We start from the raw sequence: 21,126 nt of genomic DNA, 5'->3' as shown, positions 1-21,126 counted from the left end.
CATCCCTGTGTAGAACCGAACAGGGAAGATCAAGAGAAACTTACCGCTCCAGTCTTCTCCAGCTATCTGCGGAACTAAGTAGGAGATAGTATAGTTGGTAGCAGTGAGGGGTGCAAAGTTCCTGCAACTTGGACGTGCAAAGTTTGCCACCTGGGTGTTTTGGCGCGCTCAGCAGCAATTCCTATTGGCTTTCAAAAGCCAATAGGGGGAGTAGCACAGCTCAGGCAAAAGTTGAAAAAAAACATCAAAAAAGGTCCCGGAACGCCTTCTGAGCGTTCTATGAGGGAAAAAAAGCCCTGCAGATAAGTCTTCAAATATAGAAAAAGAGGACATTTAGGAGGACATTTTCGAGGGAGGACAGAACTCACAAAAGGAGGACTGTCCTCCCAAAAGGAGGACGGTTGGTCACCTTAAATTTAAAGAGTAAGATATTTATTATTGTATAATCTTTCATGGATTAGTTTATTTTTTTATGCAAAATTTCTTTTCAAAATGACATTATAGTATTGGAATTCACAAGCCAAGTCTGGTAGTTCTAAGATTTCCTTACCCACAATAACTAAGTAAACTGTTATTGTTTTAACTCATACAAGTTCCTGGTTTAGATCATGGTCATCCAACCTTTTGGCTTGCCTGGAGTCATACTGAGTGAAGAGGAATTGTATTGGGCTGCATATAAAATATGTAATATAATTAATGTATAAAAATAACAAAGTTCTTTTATTATATATTATTTTATTATCTTGTGGGGACCACATTACTAGCTATCCAAGGCCATGGGTTGGATACAGCTGGTTTCACTATGGCTTAAAAACAAATAATTGGGTTCATATAACACTGTAAGCTACAAAAATGTAAACTACGTATTGCCTAAGTATGGAAAATGTTTCTTTGCATTTTCATTTTGAATACATCTACTCTTTTGATGTAATTTGTATTCCATTATTGGAAGAATTATTTTTTTAAAAAAGTACCCACTTAGAGGCAAGGGGTAACAATAGAAATCATTGCTGCTCTGAAAATTCCCACAACTCTGAATAATTGGCATTTCACCAAATAAAAGATGACATTAAATGTCCAGAATGAAATCAGATTAATTCTGAAACAAAATGTTAGTATTTTGAAGTTATTTCAGAGTGTTTTTATGTAGAGAGAACAAGTAAAATGCCAGATCGTAGATTAAATTAACAGAATAAACTAAAATGTAGCTTTGATTTAATTAGGACACTATGGTTAGCTTATGGTTTAGTGTCTCAGCTGTTGTGTCAGTATCAATCAATCCAATCAATCAATTTATTACAGCCAAAGGCCACACTAGTTTCAGTACCAGTAATTACTTACCCAAACCATAGCTAATAAGCTTGTCAAATATTTAGATTTTAAAAAACCAAACAATAAGTCCAAAATGGTCCTAGTATCTTGTGACTGTTTAAATTAGATTACTTTATTTTAAAAGTCAAAATATATCATGAAATAAACTACACTTTTTAGTACAGATAGTCCTCGAGTTACAACAAATTTCTCAGCAACATAAATTTTGGGCTTAGTTGTTAAGTGAGTTTTGCCCCATTTTACGACCTTTTTGCCAGTTGTTAAGTGAATCATTGCAGTTGTTAAGTTAGTAACACGATAAGTGAATCTGGCTTTCCCATTAACAGGTCACAAAAAGTGTTCATATGACCCCGAGACAATGCAAGTGTCATAGTGAGTCAGTTGCCAAACATTAGAATTTTGATCGTGACCTTGGGAATGCCGCAATGGTCCTATGTGAAAAATGGTCATAGGTCACATTTTTCAGTGCTGTTGTAACTCTGAACGATCACTAAATAAACTGTTGTTGAGGACTACTTGTACTATCTGTTTTAAATTGGACTAAGATATTTCAAATAGTGAAGAAATACGTTTTGTCTAATCCTATTGTTACCAAGTGAAAATTCAAGTTTTCACCTGAGTGAACAATCTGAGTTCTAGACATTCTTTTACCAATTTTCCAAATTTGCTAATTCGACAGTTCCTATGTGGCCAGACTTTTTGGCTCTTAGCGTGGTTGACAGTGCAGTATGGTGGAGCGGCCGCTCTGCGTGAAGAACGGTCGCGTTTGCGGTGTATGAAAATTAGCGACCATTCACGGTGTAGAGCAAAAGAGCGAATTAAAAACTATTCAAACTGCTCCCTCTATTGCCACATAAGTAACTGAGGGAGCTTGCAGAGCGAAAGCTTGTACAGGCGAGGCGGAGCAGGGTTCAGTAGCTTTAACCCACCTTCTTTCCTCACGCCTTTCCCCAGGGAATAAATACTGTGTGTACGGAATTGCTGCAAGGTGGAGCGAGAAAGGAAAGGCGGTGGTGCTTTTTCCCGCCTTTCCTCTCGTTTTATTAGGGTAGATATAACTAAATGGGAGACGACGTGGGTTTGACCAACCACACCAAAGTCTGAGGACGCCCCCGTTGTTGAGGGGAGCGGGCGTCAATCCCAGGACTAAGAAAGGGGGAATCAACCACGCAAGGGAAGTGCGCATCCTCCATTTTGGCTGAGGAAGGGTGGAGAGCTTGGTTTTCTCTCCTTTGCCGCCCTGGCAATGCCCAGTCCTATTCATTACTCGTAGGGCACCGCCAAAGGCGCCCTTTGCGCTTTGCCCTGATCCTGAGGCGAAAGGCAGTGAGAACAAGCGCCTCACAAAGCCCCATATTGGCTTGAAAGGGTCCCAGGAGCAGCAGCAGCAGCAGCTTCCGACAAAATGGAGGACACCACTATTACCAACCATTACCACCATCACCACCAGGAGCCGTGCTGGGCTGCTTCTGAGATGCCTTTTCTTGATTCGGAATAGTTGGGAACACGAAAGAGTCCTCCTGAAGACAGAGACCCTTGTCCTCGGAAAAGACTCATAGACTGCCCCCTTCTTAGGTTTGGGACTTGGTTTCTATTATTCTGCCCCCTCTTAGAAAGGGTTCCAGGTCCACAGCCCAAAGGAGGGGGGGAGCGTATAAAACACTTTGACTTTATTGCTGTACCCAGCCTTACCGCCTCATTTCAGAGCTTGGTGTTCAGCCCTGCTTTTACCCCTTGTCCTTCTGGCAAGAGAATTGCCTTGTGGCAAACAAATTAATGGGCTAAACACCTTCCTGGCTGATAAATGACATGGGGACTTAGGGAAGCCATCGCCCTTTTCTTGGGGAGGGGGAAGAGAGGTAAGCACAAACTTCTGCATTATAACTACTCAGCAGCGACGCTGACCACCGGGCTTGCAAACCTTCAAGTTGAAAGAAGCAGAGGTGCTGCAGCTGTTGGTGGTGGGCAATGCAATTCGGATTTTCTTTAACCTGGTGGAACCAAAGGAGGAGGGACGGAAGGCGTGTGCGGGAAGCTAATTGACAGAATCCTCACGCAATCGGCGACGGAGATCGCCGATAGACGGGCAGTTTCTCCAATGGTTTTGCCTGACACCAAAGCCCTCCCTCTGGGAAAGCCAATGGGCGGGAACACTAGGCGGCCTTTCCCCGGGCTCGGATGGTTAGGTTTTGTCCCTCCTCCTCCCCTTCGCCAGCAGCAGCGTTTAGCCCGGGACTGGACCGAGATAGAGTTGAGGAAGCGTTGGCGGAGCCGCGGAGGGTGCGTTTTACCCGCAGGCGGGCGGGGGGGGGGAGCGACTTTTGCCCAGCTCGGCGAGGGGATCAGAGGAACAGGCTGAGGTAGAAACAGTGGAGCCGGGTTAGACGAACTGGCTTGAAGCCCAGCTACCCTTTCAGGGTGGGGACAGGAGCAGACCAACCGTGTCTCGGGAATAACCCGGGCTAAATACCCCGCTGCGTGTTGTTCTGGTGGCGGCTGCTGTCCGTTCCCCCTTCCCGCCAGTAGATTAGGAAGGCAAGAAAGGGTCAGCGGCGGGTAAGAATCGGGAGGGCGGCAGCCCGGTTGCGACGCGAGACAGGCGCTCGGGCAGACATGCGGAGAGGGCTGCCGTGGGGTATCTGGATGCGTGCGTGTGCAGTGGGGGGGCGCGATGTCTCCGCCCGGCTTTATTTCCAACTGCCTCTTGGGGGTGGTTGTCCCCTTCTCGCGCTTCCCCCCCCCCGGTTCCCTCTTCCCTCGCGGGGGTCCGTAGTTGCGCTCCGCGTTGCGCTCCATGGATCCTCTTTCTCCCCTCCCGTATTGTTTGGCTGGGTCTCTTTAATGGCGGCCGACTGGAGGCGGCAGTGCTGCTAGCAGACTGCAGGGGGCCAAGCGCAACTCCCGGGGCAATTGGCAGAAAGCGAGGTCGGGGTAGATTTCGGCGCTAGAGTCGCGGGCGGGAAGGTGATGGAAGCGAGTTTAGATTCAGTCCCGAGAGTTTTGAACTATGGAGGGCAGATTGGAGGTCTGGGTTGGGGGAGTTCTTCAGCGCCACAATCTCAGGCTAACAGCAGAAACTCCTGTTTGTTGCCCGTTGGGGGAGTCGCGTCCGAAGAGGAAAGACCCGACCCTGGTGTGAAGGGGATATCAGTGAGGCGCCGTCCGTGGGCCAAGAGGCTCCAGTATCCCTTTGGGAAGGGCATCTAGAGGGGTGCTGGGTACCAACTGGAAAGCAGTGGTGGCAACTCCGTTTCTTGCCCATTGGGAAGGGCGTCTCCTGGAGGGGAAGATGGGAAAGCTTACCCGCTGCCCTTGTAGATATTCCCCCCTTCCCTTTCCCCTTGGCGAGCACCTCTTTTCCCTAGGCTGCGGGCCAGTTTGGCGCAGCCTTGGCAGAGCCCAGCAAGGAGCAGGAGCTCCCATTGTGAGTGCTATTTATATATGTTTTCCTGCCTCGGTTCGACCTGCCTTGGGAGGCGGAGGTAGAGCACCCATTTTTGGCACGAGGATTGGGGGTGGGGATTAAGAGGAGGTGCCTCTCAGGGTATGTGGGGGGGGGAGATGGTTGGGTGCAGCAGCTGCTGCCCTAGAGCAAAGCCCCGGTAATGGCCGGGAGGCGACTCCACCCCCGCGGGGTGGGCTCTGTTGCTGCAGACATCGCTCCTGCAATACCAACACTCGCAAGCAGACGACGGGCTCCTGCCGCGGCTCGCCTTGCCCACTGAGGGGCGGGGTATCTTTCGAGTGCCCCCTAGAGTTTTGGAGCGTGCATTAGAGTGACATAATTTTTTCAAGTTCTAGTGGTTCATACTTGAAAATGGTTATGTGTGTCGATTTCCCTTAAAACCTTTGAGGTTGTTTGAGAATCCTGCGGTTGTGTGTTCAGTTGTGTCTCATATTTTCAAGATGGATGCAGTTGCTTTGAGCAAAATCTTTATATAGTAAGTTTCTTTTTGCATTCTGAAAACTTTACATTTACTGGGCCCATTCCCTTCACCTTACTAATTTGGAATCGCTAAATGGCTAAGTCTCTTGGCAAAGGCAACCCTAATAGAAACAACTGCAGGCCTATTGCCTGATACTGAAAACATTAGTCTAAGTGGAGGATTATTTAATATCCTCTGAAGAAACCACTGGTGATATTTCAGTATCCAAAACTATAATTCAGTCTTATATTAAACAAATGGTTTATAAATAAGACCATAGGAAGCTGATTCTTAAAAACTGTCATAATTATTTTATAATTATAGGTGTGCCAAATAATTTCATGGGCATATAAATTAGGTGGTAAATCCATCTTAATAAAAAGGTTTCTAAATTTGGCTAGAACATTGTTACTTAAAAGTTTTATCTTTAATGCTGATGTGAAATCATGCAAACGTTAATGTACATGTTACTATTACAGTTCAATTTCATATTAGGCCAAGGCTTTGCTTGACTTTTTTTTAATCTTAATCTTTTCTTAATCTGAATTTCTTACTCTTACTCTGAATACTTTTAGTAGTATTAGAGATAACAAAAGATGTTACTTTTACTAGCATTGTTTATTTTGCTCTCCCCATGGTCCAAAGTAGACAATTAAAAAATAGCAGTTGCAGTCCTAGGATTAAAAAAAAACCTCAGCTATGTCAAAAGAATAGATATATTCAAAATAAAAATAGAAACACTTCCATGCTTAATAGTTTATTAAGATTCTTGCTTAATAGTGTGCCATGCAAAGCCAGGTTTTCTATGTTTAAACAGTGGTATATAGCTTAGTATGTGTGAGTCAAATCAATTTGTTAATTCAGTAAAGAAACCTTGAAATTAAGAGACTTGTTAATTCCAATAAGAATAATGCTGTTTTGAAAAATTATATTTTGCTAATTATAAAAGTTGAGAAAGCAGATGGAAATCACATTGGATAAATATAGGAAATAAAATTTAGTCAGCTCTAAAGAAATTTTGCATATTACTTAAACTAGAGAACAGTCTTATTGAGGTCTACTCATATAATAGTTACAAGTAGGCAAGGGAGTTTGGCATGTATACAAGTCTGCCTGCAACTTGTCCTTTAAGACCACCATGTGATATGGGATGAAGAGTTTAAAAATTTCCTTATTTTTGCTTGAATATGAGTGTAGAAGCTGAAATGTGATTCATATCTTTGGCTTGGTTATTCTCATGATTTCATTGGATTATGGCAAACATGTCAAACACAAGGCCTGGGGGCCGGATGTGGCCCTCGAAGTGGTTTCATGTGGCCCACGAAGCCATCCTGGAAACTGAGGGAATGGCCCCGGCTGCCTTGGCTCTGGCTCAGGTCGGCTGGGAGCCAATGTACAATTTTGTGGTGGTCATCTGTGCTGAAACGCATTCAGTCTTAGCTCCACAAGGCCGTCTAGAAACAGCAAGGAGCCAGCCCCTGCCACGTCGGCCCCGCTCCCTGGGTGCATGCTGGGGAGGTGTCACCCTTTGTGAGGAATGAAGAAATGGACCATGCCTTGGCGCTTTCCCAAGTCCCACCCTCTTCTGCCAGAGACCCTTAGATCTGTCCCACTCCTGCCAGGCCCCCACAGACACCCTTGATGCGAACAATGTAGAGCTGGCCATGCTCACCCAGTAGGCCACACTCACTCCAGCCATGCCCACCCAGTAGGCTGCCCCCCCCCAAGGGCAACCACAATGCTGATGTAGCCCTCAATGAAATTGAGTTTGACACCCCTGGATTATGAGAACTTAATAAATAGAAATAGCTTGTAAAGATAAGTTGGTCATACAAAATATTCAATTGAATATTTAACTGAAAGCACAAATAGGTTGGTACTGTTTGCATTGTACTAAATAATCACTTGGTTTGTTGGTTTTGACTTAAATGGTTTTCTGAAATCAGCTATTTTATTTAGTAAGCCATTAATCCAACAATTTAACTTGTATGTAGCTTTGTATTTAAAATTAGCTTTTAGTTTGTTTCTGATAGCATTTGGCATTTTCACATAGAGTATTGAAACCAAATGAATACATTTATGCAGAAATCAAGCATGGGTCTACTGGAGATCCTGACTATCCAAGAACGGTTTTAGTAGTCTTATTCTACTAAACCTCTTCAAATGTTGAGTCAGTCCCAGGCAATATAAAACTTTCATAGAAAGAGTCTCTTCTGACTTATTGTACATGTAAAAATAAAACTCATCTCCACATTTTATTTATGTTTTAAGGCAGGTTATGTGTTTCAACGTGAAACTTTGATTCTCACTTGAAAATTTATGCTGTACACTGCTGATTCTTGGTTTTTCCTGTCAGAAGGAATAGTTAAACAGGCCTGCATGACACTGTGCAATATGTGTGAACTCGTTAGTCTACCTTGCTCTTTTCTAAGAGATAAGGATTATAAGTAATTATTATTAAAGTGATTTTGGCTTAATAGAAAAGGAATAAAACAAAATTTCTAGTTCTCATATAAAGATAAATAAACTACAGACAGACATGAACAAAAATCAATATAACTATGTAGCACTCAAATCTATAAACATTTGGTTCTTGCCCTACAACCACTTTTTTAATGGTAGTTTGGAGCTACAACAGCACTAAAAAATTGACATACAACTCATCCTTGAAGCTTTAACCATTGAACCACCCTCAAGGTCACCTGATTCAATTGTCTTGGCAGCTAGCTGGCATTTATGGAGGTTACAATGTCTTGAAGTGATTGTGATTTGTGTTCTTCCCAGCCAGCGTCTGACTAAGTCAATGGGAAAATCTGGATTTGCTTAACAAATGTGTGACTTAATCTCAATAAAATGGATATATAATCCGGAATGGTCACATATGAGTCGCTTATTGACTGCTATGGTTAGTGACCAAAATTCTGATCCCAATTGTCATAAATTGAGGACAATTTGTACTCCATTTATTCCATTTGAGTTATTCCTAGTCTTGCTGATTATAGTCCACATTTGCACACATTACTCCCACAACATGGAATAACAGTTAATTTATTGTTAATATGAGGTTTTTTTTTTTTAAAAAAGTAGTCTCAACACTCATATTGCAGAATGAGATGGATGATCTATAAATTTAATAAAAACATTTTTAATCTTTAAGGCACCACAAATTGCCTTTAATTTTAATTAGAAAAGGATCGGGTGATGGAAGAATTTTTTCAGCCTATAATTCAAAAGAATTTTAGTCAGTTGTAATACAATATTCTTGTTGAAAATGTGCAAGACAGTATGATTTCATTCTTGCAGGTACTACAGATGAGCAGAATGTTCAGTGTATAGAGCAGCTGTTTTCAGATTGTCTTGCCCAAACTGAAATGTGCTCTTTAGACGTTTTCTTACATATACAGAATTAAACAAGGCTGTTCTTTTTCAGATATGGCCCTAAATATGGTTTTAAGAGCTGGGGTTTAGAGCGGGAAAAGTAAATTATGAACAAAACACAATGATTGATGTAGGAATAAACTGAATGTTTATCTTTGTATTTGCCTGAATATAAAAATACTGACCAGAGAGAAAGGACAGCTTTGGGAAGGTGGACTGGAACATGAGTCATGTGGAGAGGAGGATGAGACATTTCAACCTTGCCCTATTTACTTTATGAGACCTCCAGATATTTTTCTGTCAAAACGAGAATAATCAAAATGGGTCTTGACTGTGCAAAGTTTCAAAACATATGTTTTGGATTTGAAGCAAAAATACATTTTGCAAGTCCATTTTGCATTTCATGCACACTTGGAGAAGCCAGATTGAGAGCTACCAAGATCGTTGCAGTAAGAAGAGGCATATAGGTGGGAAGAAAGGAGGAGGAAAACAATGTGCATAAATTCTTCCTCCATAAAATCACCCTGGGATACCCCAGATTTTGTTTTAACTAAAACCAGAACAACCAAGCATTCTGCATTTTACTTTGGCTAGTCAAGAATACCTCAGCAGAACTTCCAGGAAACTTGTTAGTTTCATGTTCAGGAAAAAAAGTTTCAAATTTGTTCGATAAATAAGCCTGAGAGGTGGTAACTGGCCAAAGATCACCCAGATAGTTGCAAGGATAAGTAGGAACTTAAAAATTTATTGTTATTGATTTATTTATTGTTATTTATTGATTTATTGTTATAATAGTTGGTCTATTTCAAGTTAAGCTGAAACTTGAACTATTTCTAGAGCGATATACAAATGTTCATGTTCTAAGCACCCACTATTTTTGATTATAGTCTTACTACAATTATGAACATACAGTCATATATTTATGAACATGTTTTTAGCAAACTTTAGAGTACACTCATATTTAAAGTCACCAGACAGCATGGTAATTATATGCAAAAATATTGTCTCATTGCTCTTCAAACAGAAATTCACAAATAGGTCAGTGAATTGGTCACTCCATTTGAAGGGTTTATAGTGAGACACCTCCTTTTGATGTAATAAACATTTGTTTTTGTTCCAGTGTCCATTCAAGTTAGTTGAATGTGCTTGTGAATTCATGTTATTTATATTAATTTATATACTTTACATTTATATGCCACCTCAATCCAATAGGGCTCTAGGTCAGTGGTGGCAAACCTATGGCACGGGTGCCAGAGGTGGCACTCAGAGCCCTCTCTCTGGGTACGCAAAAAAAAAAAGGTTCAATCAATCAATTTCAACTGCTTGCGGGGGAAAAAAAGGATCTTGCAAAGTTGGAATTGATTGATTGAACTTTTTAGTCCCACCCAGTCTGCTGTTACCACCGCAGCCATGCCCACCCAGTGGGCCATGCCCATCCAATGGGCCACACCCACCTGGTACTCGACGATGCATAAGTGGGTTTTGGGTTGCAGTTTGGGTACTCAGTCTCAAACAGTGTTTCTCAACCCTGACAATTTTAAGGCATGTGGACTTCAACTCCCAGAATTCCACAGCCAGCATTGCTGGCTGTGGAATTCTGGGAGTTGAAATCCACATGCCTTAAAATTGTCAGGGTTGAGAAACACTGCTCTAAAAGGTTCGCCATCACTGCTCTAGGTAGTTTACAATAAATAATAAAATACAATAGTTATAAAAAGATACAATAGAATTAGAGCAATACTTGAGTTGGTATAGCTTAAGAAAAGTTTCTCAATTAGTCTCGAGTTTGAGACTAAATTTATATTTAGTTGATTTACTTTTTTTAAACTAAAGCTATGCTAAAACTCAGACTCCACTCGGAAGAGCCAGTCATAAAATAGCAATATAGGAAAGTTACATTTGGTAGACCTGAGGGAAAAGCACACAAATATGCTCAGTTCATTGATATATTACTGCAACATGTGCTTGTTTTCTGTCAACAGGTAACGAGCTACCACTATAAACATATTAACCATATTGCAAATGTGTCACAGACACAAAGCAGAAACTAAAAGTGCATGCAATTAAATCATTTAAATTGATATGTCTAAAACAAATGAGTTAAAGCTAACTAAATTGCAAATGAAGTCTTGTATTCCTCCAGGGATAGATATCAGTTGATTTCAGGGAAGGTGACTGGGGCAAAATCCTGCAATATTAACAGTGATTTTTTTGGAATCTTAGAAGATGGATAGGATCCTGTGTTTATGAACTCTGCCATCTGTGGGCTGCATGCTTGCCTATCCTGGTTCCTTCCAGGCTCCCTAACCCTACCTAGCATAATGGGATGACATTTTGAAAAACAAGGGTGTTGCCAGCCTTGAAGGAAAATGTGTTACCTCTCTTGAGGATGCTATTTCTCCAGCACTGGAGACGTAGAATCCACCAATGGGTTAACTCTGCCTTCCTGCCCATTAGACTGGGTCAGCCAATTTGTCACGCCCATCCTGGGGTAACCACGCCCCATTCTTGACTCTGTCTTCAGCCCAGGTGGATGTGATAATTTTGGCTCCCGGTCTAAGGCAGCTAATAGAGGCTAAAATATTGGTGGATTCTACTCATTCCAGTTCACAGTTATTTCTACAGCGCTGAGACCAGCGCTGTATAAAATAACCTGTGGAGGGCTAGGGGAGGGGGTTGGTCTTATCAGACTTACAGCTGAGATCTAAGATCATCCCAGGGGAAACCCCTCTCCAGCTACTCAGACCACAGTTGTAGTCTATCCAACCCGGGGGGGGGGTAGGGACTTCTCCACTCTCTCTCCACACTCGTTCAGTTCCTTCTTAAGGAAAATCCCCCCTAGCTGCTCAGCGCGGCAGTGGAGCTTCTCAGAACGGTGAGGATTCCCATCTCATTCTACCTTTCGCGTTAGTCGCTAGGATGACGGAGAATCAGGGGGGGCATGAAAACCCAGCTCACATCATCCCGGACTCACCACAGTAGCTTGGAGGCTACCGCTTCTCTCGAGAAACATTTAAGCGTCCTAGTCTTGGCAGCAGTGCTCCAGTCGCCATTTTGGAAGCTGGGGCACGTGAGAACAAAGAAGGCATCCGGTTTCAGCCTTCTTCACTCAAATCTCCCGCCACGTAGGCGGAAATCCTCCTTTTTTGCGCCGAATCTCTGGCAGCCAAAGGGGACACTTCCGCCTTCTTCATCTTCACGGATGGTAGGGAATCAGCTATAGAAGGTTTTAAAGAAAAAAGATTATCTAGATCCTTTTCAGTCAAGGTCTAGACCAGACACAGGCAGAAAACCGCATCAGTTATGCATGACCTTTATCAGAATCTGGATATAGTACACAACATTTGGGCCTATTGTGTGCAGCCATTAAGTGAATCCAATTTCCCCATTGACTGCTTGTTAAAATCTGGGAAGGTTACAAATGGTTATCACACCACCTTGGGACTACAACTGTCATAAATACCAAGTTTGGATCATATGACCGTGGGGAATGCTGTGATGGTCGTATGTGCAAGGGCTGGTCAAGTCACTTTTTTAGTGCCGTTATAACTTAGGTCACTAAACAAATGACTGCAAGTCAAGTGCTACCGGTATTATGTGCTGACTATTTCTAAAAAAGGGACTTTGTTCAGTTTTTTATGATATATCAGTTACCTGGACCAGGAAGCACTGGTGAGAGTAACTTGGGCTGTTACCATCATGTGATTGGACTGCTGCAACTCACTTTACTTTTGAAGTTGACTTGGAAGCTATAACTGGAATGGAACACAGTAGCCAGATTGCTGGAAGTTAGAAAGCCTTTGCAAAATAACATCTATATTATGGTTGCTGCAATGACTGCTTTCAGGCTTCCAGGTCTGTTTCACTGTGCTGGTTTAAAGCACTATGTAGCAGAGCATTGGCTTACCTTAGGTGCTGCCTTTTCCAAAAGGAGTTGGCCCAACTAGTGAAATAATAAAGAGAGGACTTGCTGAGGAGAACAGGCCTTTTTGGTTGCAGCCCAGCTATACATCTTGCTACAGAAATACATTTGGGCCCTTCTGGCTTTTAGAAAACTTCTAAAAAACAAACTTTTTATGGAGTATTCAGTGCAGTTGAGGCCTAATGGAAAAGGGAAAATCCAGTGACTTTGTGATTCCTCTCTGGACAAGGAGAAGACTGGATCATCCCCAAATGCTCCAGACAGTTTATCTTCATGAGGATACCGCAAGAAAGCAGTCTATGGCTGATTTAGAGCTAAGGGAGATGAGCGAAGGCCATCTAATCCCAAACTATGGGATCAGAATTTGCATACTTCTTTTCCTAATCACTTTTAGAAATTACTTTTTCAGCTAAAAACTGAAACCTTTGGAACAATATGTTTTATAGCATCAGTGAATTTCCTTCAATCATTAAGGATTTTAAAAATCTTTTTTAGAATAAACAGCAAAAATGTGATTGGAAAATTGATTTTGAAATTAATTATAAGAATCCTTCATGTAGGAAAATGCTGTTTGGAGGGAACCTGAAGATACTAAAGATTACAATTAAAGAGGAATACTTTAAATTTCATTTACTAATTCAGAATGGAGCAAAATATTTCAGTGTTGGATGTATTGAAGAATATTTGTTAGCAATGGATCCAGAAATTACTGTATATGCCGGCGTATTAGGCGACCCGGCGTATAAGACGACCCCTGTCTTTATCACCGAGCTGCATTCCTAGAACATCATCTCATACGCCGGAAACTACCAGTATTTCCGGCGTATAAGACGACTCGGCGTATAAGACGACCCCCGTCTTTGGTGCCGAGTTTAGCGCTTCCGGAAGTCGTCTTATACGCCAGCATATACGGTAATTTTAAGAATGTCTGCCATTAGAGACTGTTTTTAAAGGACTTTATGGAACAAGTTTTACTGAACAAGATTCCCTGATCAGAAGGGAATTTTAAAATGAGAGGTTATGGTGACATGGAAAAAAATTCTACACTGGGCATAGAAAAGATACTAGCTGATATCTTAATAATTAAAATAAAAGGAATGTAGAACTAACAAACCAAAAGAGTGATCTGGGTAAGTTTTCTAAATTGAATTTACAAAAGATATTCATTAAAGTTTTTGAAGAATTTGTGAGAAAAAAAAATAAAGAAAAAATGAAATCAAGTTCTAGGACATTGAAGATTTAAGATTAAAGATCAAGATTGTAAAAAGTAAAATGAACATAAAGTTGGTTTATTTGATCAAATAAAGTTATTTCAGGTAATGTTTAATGGATTTTGGCTGATCAGAATTGAATGACAAGATTTTTAAGGAGTTGTTTTTAGATAAGTGATGAGATATGGAAAGAAGAGACCAATTGTATTTTAACAAAGGTGATGAGTTATTAAAATTATACTGGTGATGAAGGGGAACACATTTCTTTATATACTTTTATTTATTATTGCCTTAATTTTTCTGTCATTTTTATTTTACTTAGTATTTCTTTTTTAGTATTCATTTTACTTTGCATTTTTTTAGTTTGTATTTTTATCTGCCCTATTACAATGTTTAATAAAATTATTTTTTAAAAAGTTTCTTGTACACCACCCAAAATCATGAGGCTGAAGGAGTATAAAAATAAAGTTAAGTAAATGGAAAGCCTTAAAGTTGAGAGATGCCTTAAACCATTTTTGCCAGTCTTCCATAGTAAACAAAAACACAATTTTGTGTATAAATATGTTATGGGCACTAACATAAATGATCTTATATGTAAAATATGGGAGGCAGGTATATGTACAAACACATAAGCATACAAATAAAATTCATTTTTTAGGGTTAGCACAATCACATGATAGCTTATTAACTTGATTATGTGTCACATAATTTGTTAACTATAATGGCTCATGTGTTTAAAGTAGCTTGGCAAAATGTGTGCATTTGTGGTATTTGCCTTTTGCGTAAGAATGAGTTAAGGATGCTTTTGTAACTGATAGTGCTGCTGTCACTCCTTTCTGATGAGTGGAAGATAGCCCATTTGGGATTTGAAATATCCCATGTTCCCAGTTCTATTATATATGAATCTTGAGATATGTGTAGGAAATTACCACTTGTTTCATGTTTTATAGGTAGGATAGTAGCAAAGTAGCCTAGACACAAAGTTGCTGTTTTTTAGATTTATATAGGATATCCTGTGTATTCACCACTCCAAATATTTTTGCTGTTTCCATCTTCCATCAAGATGACATTGACTCTATCAGTGAACATACTCTGTATAGCTGAGAAATATATGTATACTGAGAAGTTATGACAACCAGGAGCATGTGTTTTAATTCCATTAAATGCTAGCTCCAGGTTGTCATAACTTTTTTCAGTATCTTATTAGTTAAGCTATTAGAATATGCATATTAGTACTATGGAATTCTTGTTTCTTCCTTAATTTGGCTACTGTCTAACTTTTTGAATAACCTATTAAGTTTCATAAGAAATTAAAAGGACTATTATGATAATAAGTATTTAAATTATATGGCGATATCAACTGGTTGCATGAATATCTTAAGAAGTCCACTAAATTAATGAAATCTATTCATAATTAAAGCAGATAAATATGAAAGTATTTGGTATGTTACTATTTTGTTGTAGTTCATGCCCATGGTGAAATATTTATAAGTAAACTTCATACATTATGACGATTAGTTAGATCTTCGTATTAAACTTTGGCAGCTTAAGTTTTAACACAAAAGCTGCTGTAAACATAATTAACATAGCTCATGTGACCCAGTGGTTAATGTGTTGAGCTAGAAAAATCTAGGTTTAAGGCTATACTAAGCCACAAAACCTCATAGTTTATTTGCACAGGTCATTGCTCACAGGGTTGTTGTGAGGATAACATTGGAGAATGGAATACTTTATATTGCCATGAACATTTAAGAAAAAAGAAGGTTGCAGAATAATCTTAAAAGACATATTCAACTGTTATGGTTATGCAAGGCCATTTTAAGAAAAATGTTTGTATACTAGATTAAAAATGTTTGCTTCTTCATGCAGCTTGTAAATCATCTAGAAGAAAAGGCTAATATTTTTATACATTCTACTCTCATTTTCTAAAGAAGGACCCTAGTTTTGATCTCTTTTTGCTGTTGTTATTTTTAAGTGATGAAGTTTTATTTACTTGTACCTAGCACTTGTTTTACGGTTTTCACTTATAAATCAGGAATAAGCATACTATTGTCTTGAGTAGTTTTTTCTTAGAAAAAGACAACCATTTTCTGTTATAATAAGTTTTAATATTCTGCATTAATTGGTACAGATGATGTCGCACTGTTGTATTAGATGTTTTCAGCCTGTGGATGTTGCAGGTTTTTTTTTTAAACCTGATCATGAATTACTGAAGAAGCTTTTTGAAATATATGAAACTCCTACTATAATTAGAAGTTGTCACTTTGTAATTATTGTAAAATAAAATTAGAGAATATAATAATAATGTATTAAAGTTGTATGCTGCCTAACTCCCAATGACTCCTTGTCTACTATATAGACAGCTATATAGTAGAACAGAAAATATACTAAAGAGTAACTTTATTGGCTTACTTAATCTGATATAGAATTGTTTTAAAAGGGATAGGGTAGAAGTAATGGGTGTCAAACAATATAAAATACAATATCTTCTTTGCTGCTGCTTTAATATAAACATGAATCTTGCAACTTGATTTAGCTGTAAAAGGATATGAACAAGTGGGCAGGCAAGTGAATATTACTGGTAGCAGCAGAAACACTTTTTACTGTTTCAAATAGTTCATTTGTGCTTGAGGTACAGGAATTGCTGTACACTGAACATCTCCAGACTAAAGATGGATAGTTTTGTGTTTTTTAAATAGAGAAATACTTTGAATAGTGGAACTTTAGTATGTGATAGAGTAATAAGGATAAGTAAAAATAAGGCTATAATGTAAGCTGCAAAATATTTTACTATAATTTTGTCATATTTTTAACAGTAGTTTAGATACTGCATAAAACTTAACAGGGCTAATTTAGATGGTGAACCATTTTTTTTCTTAATATTTATGGCCTGAGCAAATTGTCCCTTTTGTTTTGCTATCAGATCTTCAAACATATGCAGATTTTGGCCAACATGAAGTTTCAAGTTTTATTTTTTAAAATGTTAGTTCAAACAAAAGTAAAAAAAAAACTACATTGAAATATTTGGTCGGTAACATATTAATAAGGAAAATAAAATATGATTGTGTGACTTCTGCTTTTTAAAGGAAGATAGTACTGTATCTACTTTGGGAAATGTTGCTTACAATGGGAAATATGTTGATGTAATATTTTTATGACATTCGCTGAGATTCTGCTGTGGGTAAACTTGACCATATTGTTCATCTCAACAGCCAACTTTTGAATTGTTTTTAAGGATTTGAAAATCGTTTAAATTTGAAGGATTTTGGCTGAAAATTGAATTACTTTACTGTCACTTTTCATGGCAAGTTTGCATTCTCAATATTTATTAAATCTATTTCAGGATGCTTATTTTCAAAAAAACATTTCCTGCTTGACTAGAGAAGTGAGCAAAGTTCCCAGGATCAAAAAGGCATTGGAAAACTTTAACTTTACAAATTCCTTGATGTTTTTGAATAAGTAAGTATTTGGATTTGAAATACAATTTTTTAAAATATTAACTGCTTCAAGCAGTCAATTGAATGGGGGAAAATTAAATATAAAATTAATTAAGAATAAAAAAGATTGAACACAAAAAGTTTATTGAAAACAGTAGCTTATATAAATTGTCCAAAGAGCTTAGTTGCTTATGCTAACCAGAGTAAGAATTAAACACTTCCCAACTGAGAAGTAATTTATTCAGAATTTCAGTTTCTTTCAATCTTGTGCAGTTAGGGTAGGGGAAATATGTCAAGCTTGTTACCAATTGTAAATGTAATTGAACTGTAATATTTCATTTTTCTTTAAAATGTCTTTACATTATATTTCAAACGCTATAGCTAAGTTGCACATGAAAGTAGGAGCTGTTATATCTGGGCTACAAAAATATAGATAACTGTAGGAATAACACAGATTTTTTTTTATTTGTTTACTGCTATCTAGTAGCCATCTAAATTTGGGTTGTCTAGATATGGTAAATCTATGTGAAAGAAAGCCAGAATTTTCAAAATGTTAGCTTACCAGATTGCTGATTTGTACAGAAATTATTTTACTAGATTATAAATAGTTTAATGGAATCCAATTTGATAATAGCAATTAAATTTACTGAACTAGAACTGGGAGACTGTGTTCTAGTCCTTAGCATGAAGCCACTCAAGAGTGTCTTAGACTGCTAGTCATTCTCTCTCAGCCATTGGAAGAAAAAAGTAATAAACTACTTTTGAAAATGTTGCCAAGAAAACTGCATATCCCTGTAGTTGCCAGGAGTCAAGATTGGCTCAAAGCTGTAGATGGGTGGGGGGATGGATGAATGAAGGATTGACCAACCTTTATCAATTCAAGATCTGCATTTGGCCTTTTATTGGCAAAAATGAACCCTAAATTTGATTTCATTCCACTTTAATACATTTAAATACACATAGTATAATGCATTGGTTGTGGCAGGAATAGACAGACCAACTTGTTGCCCAAACTTGATGGAATGAGCTGAGAGAGACTATTGTCCCAAAGTCACCCAACTGCCCAGCTTAGTAATGCCTAAGGTGAGATTAACAACTCAAAGTCTCCTGGTTTCTACCTGGTGTCCTAACTACTAGAACAAACTGGCTCTTCTCCAGTATTTTTAATTATTTCATTTCATTAATAAGAAAATTTGATGATAATTTTTGAAGAAGATCCATGTGTCACATCTCAAAATTGGGGGAATGGACATGTGGCCCTAGGACTTCAGGTTTAATTAAGAGAAACAGAAGCTAGTTATCTGCTTTGATTGTAATGTGGGATTAGGAATTCGCTCTTGCTGTCCTAAAAGTCATGGTTTGTTCTTGGCTCTTAGATTCCAATTTGAGCTTTGTTTCAGAGAAACAGTTTGGTTCCTGGGTTACAATGAACAACAGAAATTGCTTTTTTAATTGAAACTTGCTTGCAAGAGGAAATGATAGAGCACTGGGCTAAGTCATTAAATAAAATCTTGCTTTGTTTTATTTAGAACATATTTAAATAATTAGTAAAAGAAAGATGGTACTTTAAAAATAATTAAAATATAATCAGATGATATTTTTAGTGAAACTGCTTTCTCTTTTTGTAACAGTTTTTCTGGAAGGCCAGAAGGTAGCTGAAAATTGGCGTTATCTGAACCTACGTCTGGTTTATAAGGGCTTATCACAATGGCAACTGGCCTAGCCAATGTAGGAAGCTCTTTTGGAGGTCCATCTAATTCTCTGGTGTCTAGATCTAAGTTCCAGAGTACCTCCATAGAAGATGATGATGATGTTGTATTTGTTGAACCTGTACAGCCTCCACAAATCTCTACACCATTAATAACAGACCACAGAAATGTTTTTAATTCATCCAGTAATGAAGAGCAACATGGAAATGACCCTAAAATATCAGCTCCGTCAAAAGACATGAGTGCTCAGAAGGGAAGTATAACTGAGACTATTATTATTGATGATGAAGAAGACATTGAAACAAATCAGGGACAAGAGAGAAATGATTCCAGTTTCAGTGAAAGAAGATTTCCAGAGGGTAAAAACAGAACCAATGAAATGGAATTCTCAACATCCAGTTTTTCAAGAAGTAAGGTAAATGCAGGAATAGGTAATAGTGGTATAACCACAGAACCAGACTCTGAAATTCAAATAGCTAATGTTACTACATTAGAAAGAGGTATGAGCTCTGTGAGTGTTGGCCGTTTAGAAAATACTGAAGGGCGTGACATGAACTTAATGATAACACATGTAACATCACTACAGAATACCAACTTGGGAGATGTATCTAACGGACTGCAGTCAAGTAATTTTGGTGTTAATATACAAACATACACCCCATCTTTAACTTCACAGACCAAGACTGGTGTAGGACCTTTCAATCCTGGTAGAATGAACGTAGCTGGTGATGTCTTTCAGAATGGAGAATCTGCAACTCATCATAATCCAGGTAGGTTGTATTTATGTATTTTTTTAATCCTAAGACTTGCAAAGTCTCATAAAGCCAATTATATTCTAAGTTCTTTTGGTGCAGTTTCATAAAATTGTATATTGCTTGAAAGATTAATGTAAATCACATTTTTATAATAAAAGAGTGCTTTAAGCAATTAAAATTTATTGAGTACAATTATCTGGAACCTTGGGGCCTTTAAAAGAATTCCTATCTCTGGGGGCTGATAAGTAAATTAAATACCTTGAGTATTGTGGATTCCTTCATAATAAGGCAACCATGAGGATGTAGTTAGAGAATGCCTACATTATGCAGAAAATGAAGGTAGGAAATTAAAAGAAAAGTAATTTAGTATAGAATCTAAGAAAAGTAATTAGATGGGTCTCAGTTGTAAAACAGAAAATCATTTAAACTCTTTTTTCTAAAAGTAAGCTTGAGAGAGACAGAAGTTGATTTAACAGTAGCTGAACATCACAGGTTTGCTGAGCTCCAATAGTTAACAGTTACATACAATAGGATTGAGCAATGGGAACTAAGGAATGTGCTCACTCAAATTAATCACCATTGAACATTGTGCAGTGTATTGTGGTATTTTGTGGTTTTACTTTTTAAGAGAATTGTCAGGCTGTATGCAAATTTAATAATTTATCTGCATTATTTATAAGCCATTGTTTAATACCATTTCTTATGATTTATAACAAAAATATAGTTATTAATAATATTCTCAAACTTATATGCTGCTCCTTCTGGTGACTGGGTAATTTATAGATAAAAGATTTAAAAACAAAAAACAATACCAAAAACAAGCAAGAATAATGATGGCAAACAAAACAAACTGGCAAGAAACAGAAAGGAGGAAGAGCCTTTCCCTCCTAAGGCCTGAAGAGCCAGATCTTTAAGACCCTTTGAAATACCAGTATTTCCATTTGGGGGGCCTGGGCTCATTCCAGATATTTTATTTTGTTAAAATAAAGCCTATTTATAATGCAAGCTTTTATGCCATTTATCTGACATCTATAGCTTCATTTTGAGATGACAAGTATGCAATTGAAAATATTTGCATTAAATTTCATTGTTAATCAGATATGTAACAGCTAGAATAGAAGTTTTAATTTTGATGGTTTAAAAAGATTTATAAGGAAATCAGTGGTTCTTGAAAAAAGAATGTAGGCTTAAGAAAGGTAACTAAAAATATTTCTTACATCCGTGTATTAAGCATATCAACTGCTTATAACTATTGGATTTTGATGTGCTTCCTGATGATTTCTACATTCCTTTGTGAGAGCTACATATATTTTGATATAGTCAAATGTGTGTTAAATAAAATGTCTGTCATGTATTTGATTCTTTTCTGAAATATATTGAATCACAGCCAGCCCATTGATAAGGATTTCTCTGCTCTGTATCATAAGCTACCATTATTGTTATCTGTTAGCATTCT

General features: G+C 38.3%; 1 protein-coding gene across 6 annotated transcripts in view; it reads left to right on the top strand.

Annotated features, from left to right (window-relative positions):
• Positions 1 to 3,458: 3,458 nt before the first annotated feature.
• The window catches only part of ZMYM2 (zinc finger MYM-type containing 2), an 80,430-nt gene continuing 62,762 nt past the window's right edge, over positions 3,459 to 21,126 (top strand). For 2 of the 6 annotated variants that reach the window (XM_039351496.1, XM_039351491.1), the window contains exons 1-3: positions 3,459 to 3,612; positions 17,113 to 17,228; positions 18,838 to 19,685. In XM_039351496.1, the coding sequence (XP_039207430.1) occupies positions 18,914 to 19,685 (772 nt within the window). In that variant the 5' untranslated portion in view covers positions 3,459 to 3,612; positions 17,113 to 17,228; positions 18,838 to 18,913. Of the gene's footprint in view, positions 3,693 to 3,717; positions 3,889 to 4,905; positions 5,274 to 17,112; positions 17,229 to 18,837; positions 19,686 to 21,126 lie in introns of those variants that run through there. The other 4 variants (XM_039351495.1, XM_039351492.1, XM_039351493.1 and 1 more) reach the window with 4 other exon arrangements.

The sequence above is a fragment of the Crotalus tigris genome, unplaced genomic scaffold, assembly GCF_016545835.1.
Source record: "Crotalus tigris isolate CLP2741 ecotype Arizona unplaced genomic scaffold, ASM1654583v1 scf7180000018371.15429387391:27106975, whole genome shotgun sequence".
Taxonomy (NCBI): domain Eukaryota; kingdom Metazoa; phylum Chordata; class Lepidosauria; order Squamata; family Viperidae; genus Crotalus; species Crotalus tigris.
The sequence above is the reverse complement of the archived record's forward strand: the minus strand, read 5'-3'. Positions and strand labels throughout refer to the sequence as shown.